Genomic DNA, 18,272 nt, shown 5'->3' on the forward strand with positions numbered 1-18,272 from the left:
TGGGGCTGGGAATCAAACCTATAACCTTCTGTGCATGGGCCAACACTCTAACCACCAGGAAGCACTGGCCAGAGCCTCTAAATTTCTTAAAGATCATTACCAATGAATTTTTAAACTATTGTGCTTGAAACAAAATGCTACTTTTATTTTGGTATCATTCTAGTCTTTTTTTAAAATACATTTTTATTTTAAAGAGAGGAAGCGGGAGGGAGAGACATCATCATCAGCTGCCTTCTGCACACCCCTACGTAGGATCCAGCCAGCAACCCAGGCATGTGCCTTGACTGAGAATCAAACCAGACACCTCTTGGTGCATGGGACACGCTCAATCCACTGAGCGACACTGGCCGGGCTCATTCTAGTCGTTTACTTATTTTAAGAGAGTATAGAAAGAATTTTTAAATACTCTATGAAGTCATTTGATATTTTGCACTGATAGGTATAAGATATTGGGTATTTTTTTCTGCCTTAATTTACAATAAAACATCCAGGCTTTACATATTATCAAATGTCAACTACCTGGAACACCAGCAAAAAAGAGAATTTTAAAAGACTACTAAGCAGCTGAAAAATGATGTCAGAATGTCCAAATTCTAAAACCTACTCTAAAACTTTACTTAGCAAAGGACCTCTTCAGTTTTCAGAGTCTATTTATATTTTATAAACAAGCTTGAGATAGTTGGTTGATATTTTCTGCTACTCACTAAGTTAAGAGGTAGCAAGTCTTTATGTACATTTATGTACATTAAAGGTAACATCACAGGGAAGAGGCAGAAAAACCAATACCAACACTTGAGAATATAGGATTCTAGTCAAACTTAACCTCTGTAGCTTAAAAAAAGATTGTATTGTATGATGATGAGGAGAATGTAGCTATATATTCATCTGTCCATAATTAGGACATTTAATTATTAATAAAAGATTAAATTATATATAGTAGAATAGTATAACTTGTTAATAAAGATAGCTTTCTATAAAAATAGATCATTTTTTAAAAATAATATATTTTTATTGATTTCAGGGAGGAAGGAGAGGGAGAGAGAGAAACATCAATGATGAGAGAGAATCATTAACTGGCTGCCTTCTGCATGCCCCACACTGGGAATTGAGCCCACAACGTGGGCCCCTATCGGGAATCAAACCACCAGGAATCGAATCGTGACCTCTTGGTTTATAGGTCAGTGTTCAACCACTGAGTGACACCGTCCTGGCAAAAATAGCTAATTTTTAAGTGTTTATTTCCTTATCTAAAGATTTACTTGTGGAATGGACCCTCTATTTTCCATTGGCCTGGTAAATGAGATGTTATAATTTTAAGGTAATGGGAGTGTACAACTTAAAATTGGCTATTGTGTTTTTTTCTTCAACAGACAGCTGGAAATGATCCATATTGTTTTGTGGAGTTTTATGAGCATCGTCATGCAGCTGCAGCACTGGCTGCTATGAATGGGCGGAAGATAATGGGTAAGGTAAGCTGTCATAATTAAAGGTGACTTGAACTAGAAATTTATTGTTGTTGTTGTTGTTGTTAATCCTCAACTTGAGGATATTTTTGTTCATTGATTTTTTTTAGAGAGAGAGTGGAAGGGAGGGAAGGAGGGAGGGAGACACACACACCACATATATGTGAGACACATCAATTGGTTGCCTACCGCCTGCACCCTAACTGGGGTGGGGGTCAAATCTGAAACTGGTCATTTAGCTACACTGGCCAGGCCAAACTAGAAATTCCAGTTGCACAGCTTGTTTACTTTTTAGAAACATTATATTTACTTGATTGCAAAAAATCACATTATTAAAAAGGTGGGTTAAAGCTTTTAGAGGACGTGTTTATTGCACATGATAAATACTAAAATATTTATTGAATTACTCAAGCTTGAATGAAACATCTAGGAACATTGGCTACTAATGGGAAAGACTAGAAGGCAAAAGTTTATTGGTACTTTAGATAAAAAAGGTTGATTTAACATTAACAGATAAGTATATAAGATTAGGATTTGACAACATTATTTGCATAGGTGTAGGTTAAATGATAAGAAACTTTGACCAGAACTGATACCTATTTCATCTCAAAGATACACATTCCTATGTGTATACAGATGCAAATCTTATAATATCTGATTTTGAGCTTTATTTTTCTGGAATATAAATGTAGAAAAAAATTTTTTTAGGAAGTCAAAGTGAATTGGGCAACAACCCCCAGCAGTCAAAAGAAAGATACAAGCAGTAAGTATATATTATACTCTTTGAACATTTGTTTTTATTGTACACAGTAGTTTTATTGTAAAGCATAAAAACATCATTCGTGTTTGCAGTAATGTTTTGATCTTTATCCTAAGATATGATTGAATGTGTTTGTGTTAATAAATTTAAGAACAAATCTAATCTTTGTCATCAGGTAGTACCGTTGTCAGCACACAGCGTTCACAAGGTAATTGTATCTTCTTAAACATAAAATGAAATCTCTTGAAAGGGTATTCACTAACCACCTGAAGTTGTTTTTTGTTTGTTTGTTTGATATTGGGGGGAGTGGGGAGGGAGGTGGTTGTATTTCTATTTGTCTCTGGCAGTATTTTTCCCCCTTCTTCCCAGTGTTGACCAAGTGTGGCTTGTCCACTACTTTGGTGCTATTTCAAGCTCTCTGACCCTCTTGGAGGCAGCTGATGCCTTAGAAATACTTTCTCCAACTAAAGGGCAAGATACCCTGCTTCCTTGAGGTCACGATCTGTGCTCCATATCCAGATCTTCTGATTGCTTGAGTTGCTCCTGAAACTGTTCCCCAAATGGCAACACAATATGTTGCTTAAGGCCTGCCAAGTAGGGGTAACTTTTCTTTCCAAATATATTTTGTCAAAATTAATATATATGTCTATTTAAAAATGTTGATACAACTATTTTGTATTTTTTAAGTGTTTCTTTTCTTGAGCATTGTCTTTTTTTTTTTTAAACTTCACATGAGATCGTTATTTCTCTCCAATGCTTTTTTAATGGCTCTAATTTAAAATGAAGGGATTACTGTTTTCATTTTGTTGCCTTCAGTCTTAGTTCACATGCACATGGATTCACATAAACTGAATGGTGTAATGTCTGGGCAACCAAAACTGTTGGCTTTTGAGAAAACTGTCAAATACTTTAACATCAAACTGTTGCAATGCAAGGTATTTCTTTGCTTGTTCTTCACAAAATATGGTTAAACCAAGTATATCATGTCTAGCTTCAGTGCATTGTCTTAACTGAGGCAAATCTAGTCTACATAACTCACAATACCACTATTTTATTTTAAATTGTAAAGCTTTATTATAGTGGTAAACTGATTAAATGTAAATAATTGCTATTAAAACAGTAATGAAGTCATTAACTTTTTTATGCAAAACTTATATATTATTAGTTTATTTTCTTAGGCCAGAATAACAATTGGCTGTAAGCAGAATATCTGTCAGATATATCAGTCTTTAGGAGGTATTGTCACCTTGATTCATTATGTTTAAAATTGATAGAATTTGTATAGATATAGAGTAGTGTTTTATTTGTATGTTACTATAATCCATAAATTATTTTAAGAATAATTTGTTGAATAAATTTTAGTATTTTTAAGTTCTAAAATTTTATTTTTCTTTTCACTTCCCCTTACCTTCCCCTTATAAGATCATTTCCATGTCTTTGTTGGTGATCTCAGTCCAGAAATAACAACTGAAGATATAAAAGCTGCATTTGCGCCATTTGGAAGAATATCGTAAGTAACAGAAGATACTTTTAATTAGAAACAATCTTATTTAGAAGTATTTTGAAAATATACTGTGAATTTTGCTTATTAATTTTCATACTTGAATATAAGGGATTACATTGTTTAGAGGCTATTTAAGCAGTTAAGAGCCAAAGATTTTTTTCCATTAAATATATCTTTGGTCTTCAATTACCTTAAAGTCTTTTTTTCTATTAGCATTAGCTTTTAAGAGACAAATTTACTATTCTACATATTGCTTCATGTATAAGTGTCTTGCTAGCTTGGTCATAGTCTTTAGTAAACTTGTGCTGTGACTAAGGAATTTAGACCTTTTGGGCACTTCTATGATACCATGCATTTTGTGTTAAAATATATTTTAACAAAAAGAAACCTCATTTTAACCCCCAAAATAGTTACTAAGTGTTAATTTCAAGGCAACCAAACCTTTTGTTGTTGTTACTAACAGTAATAATGCCTTTTAGTTTTTTGTGAAGCTCTGTCCTGCTCGCATTTGTTATTAAAAATACAGTTTAAGCTCTTTGTAAATAGCTCACTCAAGGTAGTATTCATCAGAAAAAAAATTGTAATATTTTGAAAAACATGCCATAGTAGAGTAAGAATAATAATTTGATAATAGTACTTTTTTGCATGTAATCACTGAATTTAGAAAACAGAATTTTTTTAGGGTTTCTGGTTACTTTATTGTTGTTCCAGCTAGAAGAGTAGTACATTATCTTAACTAAAGCACAAAGGAAACACTAGCTTTGGTTTGGTTTCATGAGCAGACGAACAGCAAAGATGAGGAGAGGAGAAAGTTAAGTGCCAATAGAATAGGTGATGAATTTTGGGAGTTTTCGTTTGAAGGGTTGTAGTTCATTGGTAGGATGATGAACAAGCATAGTTAGAGGCAATTGCAAAATTATGGTTTACAAACAGACTCTTTTGTTAGGTGACATTTTTCTTAATGAGAACTGATTGGGAAAATAAGTTCTAATTTATTGTTCCCTTTAATCTGTCATAGGGTTTTGATGATGGTTAACTTGCTTTCAAGTATCTATACTGGAAGGTATTAACCCTTGGCCTCTCAAAGGCTCTATAAATCTCTGTATGCAAAAGTGTTGTGTTTGTTTTCCTTTTGGTGTGGAGTATCTTTTGTAAGTTTTATTCTATTTTCAGAGTAGTCATAGGACCATAAAAGGATTAAAGAAGGATTAAAGAACCCTGGTCTAGATATTTGCTGCTTCTTCCTTAGAGAATCCTTTCAGAAATAAGTAAGAATTAAGTGTATTTCAAGGCTAACATTTCCTGAAACAACTCTAGAAAGAAAATTTTCTAACATTTTAACAGGTTATATAGCTATTTTGTTAAATGCTTTAATTTTGATTGAAGTAAATTCTGAAAACATGGGAATTTTAGTTTGGGATTAGATAAAGGTTATTTAATAGTCAGTGAGCTCAAGTTAAATGACATTCAAATTTTAGTAATTTCATGACTTTTTAATCATGGATCAATAATTTCTTTTTGTTAAATATGTTGGTATCATAATTATAGTCTAGATTTTATTAAGGCCAACCATGGTTAATATATATATATTAGTTTTTCTTGGGTAAGGCCTTCCCTTAAATTTTATAATTTTCAGTTGAGGTAATATATAAATAATATTTAAACTTTATGCTACTCAAGCAGTGTGTTCCTAAATTCAAAAGAACCATTTTCAGTAGGGTAGCATCATTTTCTGATTTTTTTTTTTTTGTTAAAGGAGATAAGTTGATAACTATATATATTGAAAGGTTCTTATGATAGTCTCAGTAGAGATCCTACAACAGTGAGTTATAGAAGACATGCAGTAAATGGTGACCTATTAAAATACTAGTATAAAAATATAGTACTTTCTTTCTCTAATTAATATAGTAAACTTTCTATTCCTTGAGTTTTGGGTAATTAACAAATTTTGATATAGAAGTGAATCAGCTACCAAATTAATGCATGTGTACCTTACAGATAATAAGTATTTTTACATATTAAGAAGTGACTTGCATTAGTTTTCCTTTTTTACCACTACCTCTTTGTCGTTTTGTCCTTAAAAATTTCATAAATCACTTTGAAGTTGATCAAAATATGCTTATGTATACTTTAATATAAAATTATATTGCATGGCTTTCTGACTTGGGTTTTTGTTGTGAAAGTGCCTGTTTTGTTCATGTGTCCTGAGAGAACAAGCATTGTAACATACCTGGCTAACTTAAAAGCAGATTTGCCTGTGAAGCACAATTTGAGTCCAATTTTTTGAGGTATGGAGTTTTAGCTATCATGGTTGGGTTTTTTACTCAATCTCAAATAATAGGGGTCTGGTTATTTTGCAGAGTATCTCTGAAGAATGGACAGAATTGCCCTGGCTAACTACAAGCTACGGTTCACAGTGGATAAATGTTGGCGTGCTTTTTTACTTTCTGACTTTTTAAGATTTTGCTCTTATATCTTATAGTTTCCAATCAATCTTACATGATTGCTATTTTAAAATTCAGTATAAAATCCTTTCATATATAATTTAAAACTAAAATGTGTGTCTAGTTTTTTCCTTCAATTATTTAGCATTTCTGAAAATGTCAAGTTTTCAAAGTTTACCAATAGTCCAAAAGGGGGCGGGGGTATGAATTGATCTGAGAAAATAATGTACTTAATTTAGGGAATATACAAGTTTTTTATTCTCTTAGTTTCCAGTTTTCTATTTTAATGATTAGGTAGTATGTGGTATCAAATAGCAAGTTATAAATTGCATGGTTAAAGAAAGCCATTCATCTAATGTGCCTGTGAACCCTGTAAGTGGTTAAATAATTCATCTGAATAGCTGTCTTCACCATGCTTAATATTTAAAAATTTAAAACTTTTTGAAATGGGAAGCAGTTTTTGTACAATGTATATATACATATTTAAGACGTTATTGATTTGCATGTTTATAAAATTAAGCCTCATTTGCTAATACATGATAAATTTTATAGAATAAAAGGTGAATTTGTATTAAAGGTTCATTTTAATGAAGATGAAACATGAAAATAAGTTGTGTGTGAAATTCTCACTTGATATACACAGGAGAGTTTGCAAACCTAAACTTCTGATTGTTCTAATTTCAGAGATGCCCGAGTGGTAAAAGACATGGCAACAGGAAAATCTAAGGGCTATGGCTTTGTCTCCTTTTTCAACAAATGGGTGAGCTCAATAAAAAGTGCATGTGCAAAAAAAAGAAAAAGTGCATGTATAGTGGTTAAAGAATTAAAATACTCATTTTGTTTTAATAGTCTTTTCTTTCACCGGGCGTTTGTTCATCTCACTGATAATTAACCACCCTCACTAAAGGGTATGTTCATTATCTCCCTGTTTTATAGTCCTGTGGTGATTTAAGAGTAGCTAATAAAATGCTCCAGAAGGGGACTTTTTTGTTGTTAATAAGTTTTCATTGAGTTTTAGAAAGAGAGGAAGGGAGAGAATATAATAGTGCCCCCCCCACCACCTTATCTGTAGTTTCACTTTCCTTGGTTTCAATAACCCATGGTCAACCACTGCCTAAAATATTAAATGGAAAATTCATGAAAATATTAAAGGGAAAATTCCAGAAATAAACAATTCATTAATTTTAAATTGCACACCATTCTGAGTAGCATAATGAAATCTCACTCCATCCCAGCTAGGACATAAATCATCCCTTTGTCCAGTGTATCCACACTGTATACACTTAACCTGCCCACTAGTCATTTAGCTGTCTCAGTTATCAACAATAGCAGTATCACAGTGCTTGTGCTCAAGTATCCCTATTTTACTCAGTTATGGCCCCACAAGAGTAGTGATGCTAGTAATTCAGCTATGTTAAAGAGAAGCCATAGAGTGCTTTTTTTTTTAAATATTTTTATTGATTTCAGAAAGAAAGGGAGAGAGAGGGTAAGAGAGAGAGAAACATCAGTGATTTGTGAGAATCGCTGATTGGCTGCCTCCTGCATGCTCCCTACTGGAGATTGAGCCTGCAGTCCAGGCATGTGCCCTGATCGGGAATTCAACTGTGACCTCCTAGTATTTGCATTTTTAGGCATAAACTGGGGGTCCTGGAATATATTTCCCACAGATAAGGGGAGGCTACAGTATGTATTTACTGTTTGTGTGTCTCAGAAATGACATTTAGCCTTGAGTTTGCCTACTCTTTTTCTAGTTGAAGCCCACATTTGACACATGCAGACCAAAGCTACACCCCATTTACTTATTTTCTTAAATTGATTTTTAGAGAGAGGAAAAGAGAGGGATAGAGAGGGAAACATCGATGAGAGAGAAACATCATTGATTGGCTGCCTCAGGCATGCCCCCTACTGGGGATTGAGCCTGCACCTGCGCATGTGCCCTGTGTGGGAGTCAAACCGGTGATCTCTTGGTTCATGGGTTGGTGCTCAACCGCTGAGCAACATTGGCCAGGTTACCCCATTTACTTTTCAATTCATTCTAAGCTGACTTTCGTTCTCTACCACTCTCTACCAACACTAGTTTTCTGGTTCACCTTTGACTTTTGCTTCCTTGGCTCTGTGACAATACAATTTTGTAGATTTCTTCATCACTAGCTACTACTCCTCTGTCACCTTAGCTGGCAACTTTTTCTTTACTCAATTTTTATTTTTATTTATTTATTTATTTATTTATTGCTTAAAGTATTACAAAGGGTATTACATATGTGTCCACTTTACTCAATTTTTAGATTTTGCTGTTTTTCAGGGCTTTATCCCAGGATGCTTTTTTTTTTTTTTTTCCCTAGTCTTTCTTCATGACTCTAATTTTATATTCCCAGTTAAGTTTACTTAATGTGTCTTCAGTGGAGCTCTTTTTTCTTCCTCAAACTTGTTCTGCTTCTCCCTCCCAGGCTTCTTATTTCAGTAAATGTTAACACTGTCCTTCCTATTGCCCAAGCAGGAATATAGTAGTTATCTTTGATTCCTCTCCTTTTATTCATTGTGCACCCCCATCCCAGTTCTATTGACTTCCTTTAGGTTACATTCACTACTACTGTACTAGTCCTGACCACCAACATTTTAAAAATCTAGATATTAGCCCTAGCTGGTTTGGCTCAGTGGATAGAGCGTCGGCCTACGGACTGAAGGATCCCGGGTTCAGTTCTGGCCAAGGGTACATGCCCAGGTTGCAGGCTCGATCCCCAGTAGAGGGTGTGCAGGAGGCAACCAGTCAGTGAGTCTCTCTCATCATTGATGATTTTATCTCTCCCTCTCCCTTCTCTAAAATTAAAGAAATATTTTAAAAATAATAAAATCTGGATATTATATTAGTCTTATAAAATGTTTTTCTTCTTCTAGCACTAAGAATGGCTTTGTAAAAAAATATGTAGTTTTATTGATATAGAGGGAGAGGGAGGGAAAGATAAAAACATCACTGAGAGAGAAACATCGACCAGCTGCCTCCTACATGCCCTATACTGGGGAACAAGCCCGCAACCCTGGCATGTGCCCTGACTGGGAATCGAACTGGCAACCTCTTGGTGCATGGGTCAACACTCAACCACTGAGCAACACCAGCTAGGCATGTCTCAGGTTTGATTCTGGTCAAGGACATGTATCTTGGTTGCAGGCTCCATCCCCAGTAGGGGGCGTACAGGAAGCAGCTGATTGATGTTTCTCTCTCATCGATATTTCTAACTCTATCCCTCTCCTCTCTGTAAAATCAATAAGATATATTAAAAACATAAATCAGATCATGCTCATCTCTTACTTAAAATCTTTCAGTTTTTTCTTCTGGCACCCTTTTTGTTCACTAGATTCCACTGAAATTAGGCATCTTTCACATTCTTTCAGATGCAATCCAGTCTCTTTGCTGCCTTTACACAGTTTACAATGCTTTCCCCTTTTCCAGGACTTTCTTCTCAGGTGTTTTGCCTTGGCCAGCTCCTTTTCCTCTTAATTTCAGCTCAAATATGATTTCAAAGAGACCTTCCCTAATCATGCTGCCTAAAGTAGATCCCCAGGTCCATAATCTCTATCTCCGCGTTTTGTTTCTGTCATAGCATATACAGTTTGTAATTACTTTTTCACCTCCATGGCAGTAGAGACTACATCTGCCTTATTCACCAACATATCCCTAGCATTTAACCTGCTGTCCAGAACATTATATCTGTTCAATATTTATTTACTTGTTGGATTGTATAAAGCGAGATTTTCATCCATAATAGTCTTAAGTTGTTACATGAACTTTATAATAGCTACCTCAAAAGAGCTTTTGGGCTTTGGACTTTTTCGGGTGATTAACATAACCAAAGTCTGATATCTAAATGAGAAAAAGATAATTTAAAAGCGCCGTTGCATTTTAGGTGAGCTATCACATATTGTGTATCTCGTAAAGCATTTTCACTCAAAAAACATTTGTGAAAAGCAAACTTGAGTTTTCTCTACTGCTAACAGTTTAACATCAACTAATAATGTCTTTGTCATTTCTAATGTTGTGTGGAACAGGATGCGGAAAACGCCATTCAACAGATGGGTGGCCAGTGGCTCGGAGGAAGACAAATCAGAACTAACTGGGCAACCCGAAAGCCTCCAGCTCCAAAGAGTACATATGAGTGTAGGTGTATTGGAGAAGAAAAAGAAATGTGGAATTTTGGAGGAAAATACATTAAATTTTAAATGTTAGAGCTGTTCCTGGAGACTTATTGCAGAAATAGATGAGAAGCAAATCAAGACTACTGTTCTAAAATGTACTTAGTTTTCATTTTTGTAATCACAAATAGTAAATATTATCTCTAATGTGAAGTCTCCTATTAAATAGAGAATATTGAGTAATTTAAAGACATTCTTGGGGGAGGTTTAATCATCAATCAAATATAATGTGTATTATATAAGTACTTTGTTCAAGGTAGATAACTACTATTAGTAATACTGCATTTCTCTTTCTGAACATTTTATTTAATTAAAAATACAAATCTTTCCATCCCCAGCAAACACCAAACAGCTGTCATATGATGAGGTCGTAAATCAGTCTAGTCCAAGCAACTGTACTGTATACTGTGGAGGTGTCACTTCTGGGCTAACAGGTATGGGGGCTTTACCTGTATGGCATCTTGAGGTTAATTTTTAAACCAAAAAGGTTAATATTTGTGGATTTTAATATCATTTAATGGGTATGTTTTTGTGTTTTGTTTTTGTCTAACAGAACAATTAATGCGTCAGACTTTTTCGCCATTTGGACAAATAATGGAAATTCGAGTCTTTCCAGATAAAGGATATTCATTTGTTCGGTAGGGGTGGCTTTATAAAAAATTTCTCCAAAATTATTTTTATATATTTAACTTAGTATTTTTCTTAAAAATTTACTTCGGTTGTAAAGAAATAAAAATTTCTCTAGCATTTAGCATATCTGCCACTGTTTTTTAATAGTTCCCATCTTTCAACACAAAGCCGGTAAAACATCCTCTGTTAAAAGAAGTTTCTCCAGAATTACAGGATCTGGGGGGGTGTGGAGGAGAATATGCCATTTTATTGATTCTTTTATGTAAATTGCCTGGCTCAACTTGATTTGTTTAAAATATGTTTTTATTAATTTTAGAGAGTAAAGGACAGGGATAGAGAGATAGAAACATCAGTGAGAGAGAAACTTTGATCAGCTGCCTCCTGTATATCCCCTGCTAGGGATCAAACCTGCAACCTGGCATGTGCCTGACCAGGAATTGAACTGGTGACCTCTTGGTTCATGGGTCGCTACTCAACCACTGAGCCCCACCAGCTGGGCTCAACTTGATTTTAAAAAATACGTTTTATTCTTAAGTTTTTAAACAATTTATATTGGTGATTCTTAATATTGTTTTCAATAGATTCAACTCCCATGAAAGTGCAGCACATGCAATTGTTTCTGTTAATGGAACTACTATTGAAGGTCATGTTGTGAAATGCTATTGGGGCAAAGAAACTCTTGATATGATAAATCCCGTGCAACAGGTGAGAGGGTTCTTGACTTTGCAAAGTAATTACTGGGCTAATACTAATAATATTGTTTTAAAAAAATATATATTGTTTTAGAATGAAATTGTTTATAATCCATGTTAATAAGTTTCTAGTGCATATTAAAATGATAGTATATAAGGGCTCATCCTACGTGTATTATAGTTCCAGAGTGGTGGCTCATGGATTGCAGTGGTGACATGATGAATGTGACCGCCTCAATTGACTCATACACAGTGGATTTTAAAATGCTCCGACAAACCTAACAGGGTATTAAATTTTTTCTTAATACTTGGTAGATTTATTCACATATTATTTGGAGAATTCACAAGCATTGTTGACTTGATTGAAATAAAAATGTAGTTATATTTATGTTTAGGGCCTTGGCATTTTGCTGCTTTTGTTTTTCCAGGCAGCTTTAGTGGTTAACTTGATCCCACAGCGATTTCTATACGCGAATTGTAAATGGAGCATTAAGATAGGAGTAAGAAAACTGAATGTAGAAATAATCTTTGTATCTTCCTTATCTAAAGGAAACAGTCATGTGAATAGTTCATAAAGCACTAAACATTATACTGAATTTAATATTTATTACCAGAACATTATCCACTGCCTTATAAAGAATATGCTATTCAGAGTATTGTGTCAAGTTATAGTAATATAACCTCACTTTTTTTTTAGCAGTCACTTTCTAAACTCTTGTTTATCCTTTCATTTTAATTGTAATGATGGCCCTATTTGGTATGGCTATGTATATTAGTTATTTGTAGTATATTAGGACATATAACTTCAAATAATACTAAATTATCTGTTATAATTTTACTTAATAGCAGAATCAAATTGGATATCCACAACCTTATGGCCAGTGGGGCCAGTGGTATGGAAATGCGCAACAAATTGGCCAGTATATGCCTAATGGTTGGCAAGTACCTGCATATGGAATGTATGGCCAGCCATGGAACCAGCCAGGATTTAAGTAAGAATATTAGCTCTTTTATTTATTATTAGCCTTTGAAAATGTCAAGAACTTTAAGAGATTTTAAGTAGTAGGAAGCGTGGCCCTCTTTCCAAAGCATAGCTTTAACCTTTGAAGGACTTAGTTTAGAATAGTTTTTAATTTATAGTTTTAGGTATATCTCTTTAAATTTTTGCCTAGAAATATGTTTCCTTGAGGTATAACCAACATTATAAGTAATTTGACTAATGGTCTCTTGGCCATTCTTGAATTCAGTTATTTTGTTGCTAGTTGTTTTATTCGTTCATTTTTCTGTGTAAAAGGGTTTATTATTACATGGAAGCTTCTTTATACACCCTGAATTATGCAATTTTACTTAAATTTCTAAAACACAATCTGAGAAAGTAAAGATTAAAATACTTTACAGTTTTTCTTTCTTTTTTTAATTAATTAAATCTTTATTGCTCATATTATTACATTTGTTCCTCTTTTCCCCCCCCATAATTCCCCTCCACCCAGTTCCCACCCCACCCTCCTTCCTCACTCCCCATCCACTGTCCTCATCCATAGGTGCATGATTTTTGTCCAGTCTCTTCCCGCATCCCCCTCACCCCTTACCCCTTTCTCCCACTACAGTTTTTTTTTTTTAAAAAGAAACTTGTATTTATAATATTGAAAAAATTTATGTGCTTACATATGCTAATAATTGTTTTATTTTTTCTTTGAGTAATTAAGTGCTAGTTTTATCATATCAAATGGTCAGGTTTATTTCAGGAAGTGGCTTGTTCACCATATGTCCAACCCAGTTGTATGGTATTTCTTCCTGAGATGAAAGATGAATTTTTTCCTGAGGTCAAAGGGGATAAATGTTTACAGGTTAAAGGTATTTTCTTAGCTGTAATTAAACTAACAAGATTAAGCTATACAAATTAAACCTGTGAGGATGCTTGTACCTTTGCTTTCCTTGGCATAATAATTCTTTTTTTGAGCTAAGGAAAAAGTATATTTCCTCTCTATATGTTATTTGTTCTTGGTGTTACCTTTCATTTTAATCAGTGGATTTCCCTCCCCTCTGCTTCTTTCACATGCTCTCCCAGTCAGACACAGACTTCTGCGCCATGGATGGGACCAAATTTTGGAATGCAACCACCTCCAGGACAGAACGGCAGCATGTTGCCTAATCAGCCTGCAGGGTATCGAGTGGCAGGGTATGAAACCCAGTGAAAAAGGACTCCAGGATCTAAAGCCAGTGGCTTGAGGCTACAGAGAGTGTAGTAAAGCCGTTGTTTACTTAAAGATTTAATCAAATCAGTCAGTGCAAATGTCAGATACAATGTATTTATTTAAAACATTCATTTTTTAATCATGAAACTACTTAACCATCCATATTGTTTTAAAAAGAAACAAGATGCTGGATGTCTGCCAATTTTTGCCTTCATTACCTTTTTAATAAAGTTTCTCAGATCCTTGTTTCGAACACAAATGCAGGGATTGCTGCCACTTTTTAAAAATTAAGAGGCAGAAAATTGCACAACGTTGAACTTTTTTCCACTAAAGTAGTGTGCAGTTCTAGTTTGCATTCCTGATATGATTTAAAACATGTAATATAAAGATATAAAAACAAAACATGAAAAACCAAAACTGTGCAGAGTCTAGAAGTTCTTTATAATCTTCAGCTTGTGCACAATTCTGTTTTAGGTCTTTATACAAGGTTTGTTTGAACTATCCCATCTCCACTGTTTTCTCTTTGGGGTTTTTTAATATAAATTATTAGTTTACATCATTTTTGTATCTACATTTTTTTCACAAATTTGTCTTGCCTTATTAAAGTTCTGTATAATATACTTAAATGGAAAAACAAATGTTCACTTAGATTGAAAACTTTTCTCAGATGGATTGTTAATTGCATTCATCTTGTGTTTTATATGAGAAGGTGCCTCAAGAACTCCCTGTTGACTTTGTTTAAAAGAATTTTTATCTTCTGTGATAAATTTTGTTGTGTACCAGAAAATATAAAAACAAAAAACTTGTTACTAAAAAATCTCTGAAATGTGATAAGTTCTTATGAACTGTGCTAATTTCATGTGTCAACTTTTACATTTACATGTATTATTTCATTATGTAAAATGTTTTAGCAGTTTAATATTTTGCACAGTTAGCAAACTTTGTATGTCATTTCCTTCTTAAAGGTATCATGCAGAGTTGACAGGATATTTGTAAGGTTTTAAGTTGTTTGCATGTGATTATCAAATACACACTTTGGTAGTCTTTGAATACAAAGTCATCTGCTCTTGTTTTTCGAGAATTTTTAGATAAAGTTGTATGTAAAGGAATATATTAATTTGCCATTTTCTAGTTTGTATTTACTCAAAAAGAGTAAATCAACTTAATTTTAATATGTACAGATAATAGCTGTGAAACTGTAGAATATCCTTAGGTCAGGCTTGGGGTTCGTTGTGAACGCCAAAATTAGCCTGAAGGACCAGCCGGGCAAAGCATTTTCTAAATACTCAGAGGCCAAAAGATAAACAAAAAAACCTTTAAAATCCTACCTCCTTAAACAGCCTTCAAAGAGGAGAATCCTCAGTGCAATCATTATTTTGATTCTTTTGGTACCTGTTTTCCTGGAGTTCCCAATTTTATTATATTTTGGGGTGGCTCCGAGCATTAAGAGATTTAATCTTTGATAGCATTGTTCTAGTTTTTGAAATTTCTAGTACATTTCAGAGTCTCTTAGAATAGTTTTGTTTTGTTTTCAGTGCAAGTCACAAACTCCCTTATTGACTCACAAAGGGAAAGGGCCCCAGTATACATATTTGGATGGTCAGTTGTTTTTAAGAGCTTCAGATAGCTCCTAGTATGTTATTTAGGAACAGAAAAGGCCTGTTTCTTCTAAAGGGGAACAAGTGACTCTAAGCTGGTCTCTAAGCCAATACCAATACTCTTGTAAACCAGAGCCCAGGAAAGACAACTCACTAGTATATTATTCTCTGGAGCTCAGTTCTATGCAGTTGTACTAATGTTTCATTAAGTCACTGTGTATTTTTAAGTGTTGCTACATTAAAAGTTGCTTTATGAAAGATGAGTAAATTTTTTTAAATACTTGGAAATTTTATTTCCTTGTTAACTTCTACAGATCAGGGCATGCAACCAAAAGCAGTGTAAGTGAAATAACTCAAAAAATAAAATATCAGGAAGCTATTTTTAAATTATTCTGGCTTATGTTTCTATTTTAGGACCTTTATTTTTCACTGTTTCAGAAATATTTACTACACATCTGGGGAGTTCAGGGTAAATTATTTGGGCATAAATAAGCAAAAGTATAATTTTTCTTTCATTTTGACGATCTCAAGTAGTAACACTTTTTATTAGCCAGTATATTTTTTTATTGCACAAATCTTAAAATGTACATTGACTACTTTCTGGAAAAAAAAGTGGTATTATTCATGATGAAAAGGTTACTACTGAACAAATTCGTATTTAGGAATGTTGCTACTTTTGGTTTAAATCTTACTCTGAATGTTAAATCACTTAAAGATTTTTTTTTTAGTCTAAACTTACTGGCATTAGTATCAGGAAAAGAAATTAAAAGTTTAAAAAATGGTTTTAATCTTTACAACATGCATTCAAATTTTATTTTTAAATACATCTGGTACTGAAAAGAACCCGATGTGACTCACACTTAATGGGTCATTAATCCAGTATTTTTTGCCCTGTTTGGATATTAAGGTTCCTTTATGTTTTCTATAACTTGTGGGATCTTCAGTGATTATTGTGTGATAGATTTTTTTCTTTTTGGTCTAGCCATATTGTTATATTCATTCAGATTTTTGTTAGATTTTTAAAAATCTTATTGCAGAATCCATGGTTTGCATTGTGTTTCTGTTTAATACAACAAAGAACTAGAATTATTTAGATTCAATTCATTATAAATCAAGATCTCATTTTCCTTGTTGATATTCTCTGTTGAAAATGAAATTCACATTATAGTTTTATTCTCCTGTTTTCTCCCTGTGTTTGCTCCCCTCCTTTTGTATTCCTCTTCCTTTTGTGTTAGAGTTCTATTACATTTGAGAAGGCAGTTGTTAGGATTAGATTGCATATACAGATGAGTTAGGTTTACTAAGTGCTATAGGTGCTCTTGAGGTGACAGTCAGTTTGAAAAATAAAATGTGTTCACAGGAAATAAAAAGCACACCCTTTCATTGAAAGAGTGATTTCTAAAAATCATTTTTTGGAGGGGGTTATTACATTTTTTTCAGTCACTGCATTTTGTTGTGTTTAGAACTTGAAGAGTAATCCTCTAAAACAAGGAATTTTAATTTAAGGGTCTTAATAAAATTTATGTGAGTGTGTCTCAATTGAATAGCATTTTACATTATAGCCTCTCAAATAGGAGGCTGAAGTTATTCTTATAGTAATTCAACTATAAAAGGAAAAAGTTAGACGTCTGACTCAAGGTTACTAGACTAGGATGAAATACCTTAGAGAAAATAGGGATTAAGTACAATTTTACATAATGGATAAATGAGATCCCCACCTCCTCCTTGTTCAGCTAACACATGAACGGCCACACTTGCACACACAAAGAAGGATTTGGAGGATCCTTCTGTGGAAAAACTAAACTTTTAAATATATATATTTTTACTGATTTTGGATAAGGGAGAGAGAGAAACATCAATGATGAGAATCATTGATTGGCTGCCTCCTGCACCCCCCACACTGGGGATTGAGCCCGAAACCCAGACACATGCCCTGATCAGGAATTGAACTGTGACCTGATTCATAGGTCGACACTCAACCACTGTGCCACACTGACCATGCTAAACTCTTGATAGGAAAAAAGCCAAATGGCCACCAATCCCCCTATAGTGAGTAGGAGTATGCCAGTCATTAAGCCCTTCCATGTACACAGATCTTCCAAACAGGTTTTTAGCTCTTCACTTTTCAATAAGGACAGCCAAAGATAACCGGAAGTTGAAGGAAACTTGGATTGTGAAAAGTAGATCTAAACAAAAAGCAACTATCAGAAAACTTCAAAGAACTGTAATATCCTGAGAGGAAAGAAGGATGTATTCAAGAAATTAGAACAGTGATAATAGTAAAATTTCAGAACAAATTAAAATAGGAATAAATTCACTGACAATATTAAAAGACTCCTCTCCTCTCTCTTACTCTCTCTCTTTCTCTCCAGTCCACTGCCTCTCTCATCATTGGTGTTTCTATCTCTTCTCTGAAATCAATAAAAATATATTTAAAATGAATGAACGAATAAATAAAAAAATAAATACTTGAGTTCCATAAAGACAGAAAACAATTTGGGATGGTCAGTATTCAAAAAGATAATGATTGAGAATTTTCCAGAATTGTTGAAAGGTAGGAATTCTCAGATTCAAGATGCACATTGAATTCCAAAAAGGATAAAGTGAAATCCATATTCACATACATAGTCAAATTACAAATTATCAAAAACAAAGAGATCTTAGCCCTAGCCAGTTTGGCTCAGTGGGTAGAGCATTGGTCTGCAGACTGAAGGGTCCCAGGTTCAATTCTGCTCAAGGGCACATGCCAGCATTGTGAGCTTGACCTCCAGTGGAGGGTGTGCAGGAGGCAGCCGATC

At 34.0% G+C, this 18,272-nt stretch overlaps 1 protein-coding gene across 8 annotated transcripts in view; it reads left to right on the top strand.

Moving 5' to 3' along the window:
- The window catches only part of TIA1 (TIA1 cytotoxic granule-associated RNA binding protein), a 30,444-nt gene extending 14,042 nt beyond the window's left edge, over positions 1–16,402 (top strand). For 3 of the 8 annotated variants that reach the window (XM_015571492.1, XM_006775308.2, XM_015571495.1), the window contains 11 exons: positions 1,371–1,469; positions 2,172–2,226; positions 2,399–2,431; positions 3,646–3,733; positions 6,856–6,931; positions 10,216–10,324; positions 10,698–10,793; positions 10,913–10,997; positions 11,571–11,694; positions 12,528–12,673; positions 13,750–16,402. In XM_015571492.1, coding sequence (XP_015426978.1) covers positions 1,371–1,469; positions 2,172–2,226; positions 2,399–2,431; positions 3,646–3,733; positions 6,856–6,931; positions 10,216–10,324; positions 10,698–10,793; positions 10,913–10,997; positions 11,571–11,694; positions 12,528–12,673; positions 13,750–13,876 — 1,038 coding nt within the window. In that variant the 3' untranslated portion in view covers positions 13,877–16,402. Of the gene's footprint in view, positions 1–1,370; positions 1,470–2,171; positions 2,227–2,398; positions 2,432–3,645; positions 3,734–6,855; positions 6,932–10,215; positions 10,325–10,697; positions 10,794–10,912; positions 10,998–11,570; positions 11,695–11,862; positions 11,968–12,527; positions 12,674–13,749 lie in introns of those variants that run through there. The other 5 variants (XM_015571494.1, XM_006775310.2, XR_001515818.1 and 2 more) reach the window with 4 other exon arrangements.
- Positions 16,403–18,272: the final 1,870 nt, after the last annotated feature.

This window comes from Myotis davidii, unplaced genomic scaffold, assembly GCF_000327345.1.
Source record: "Myotis davidii unplaced genomic scaffold, ASM32734v1 scaffold247, whole genome shotgun sequence".
In the NCBI taxonomy this organism is placed as follows: Eukaryota; Metazoa; Chordata; class Mammalia; order Chiroptera; family Vespertilionidae; genus Myotis; species Myotis davidii.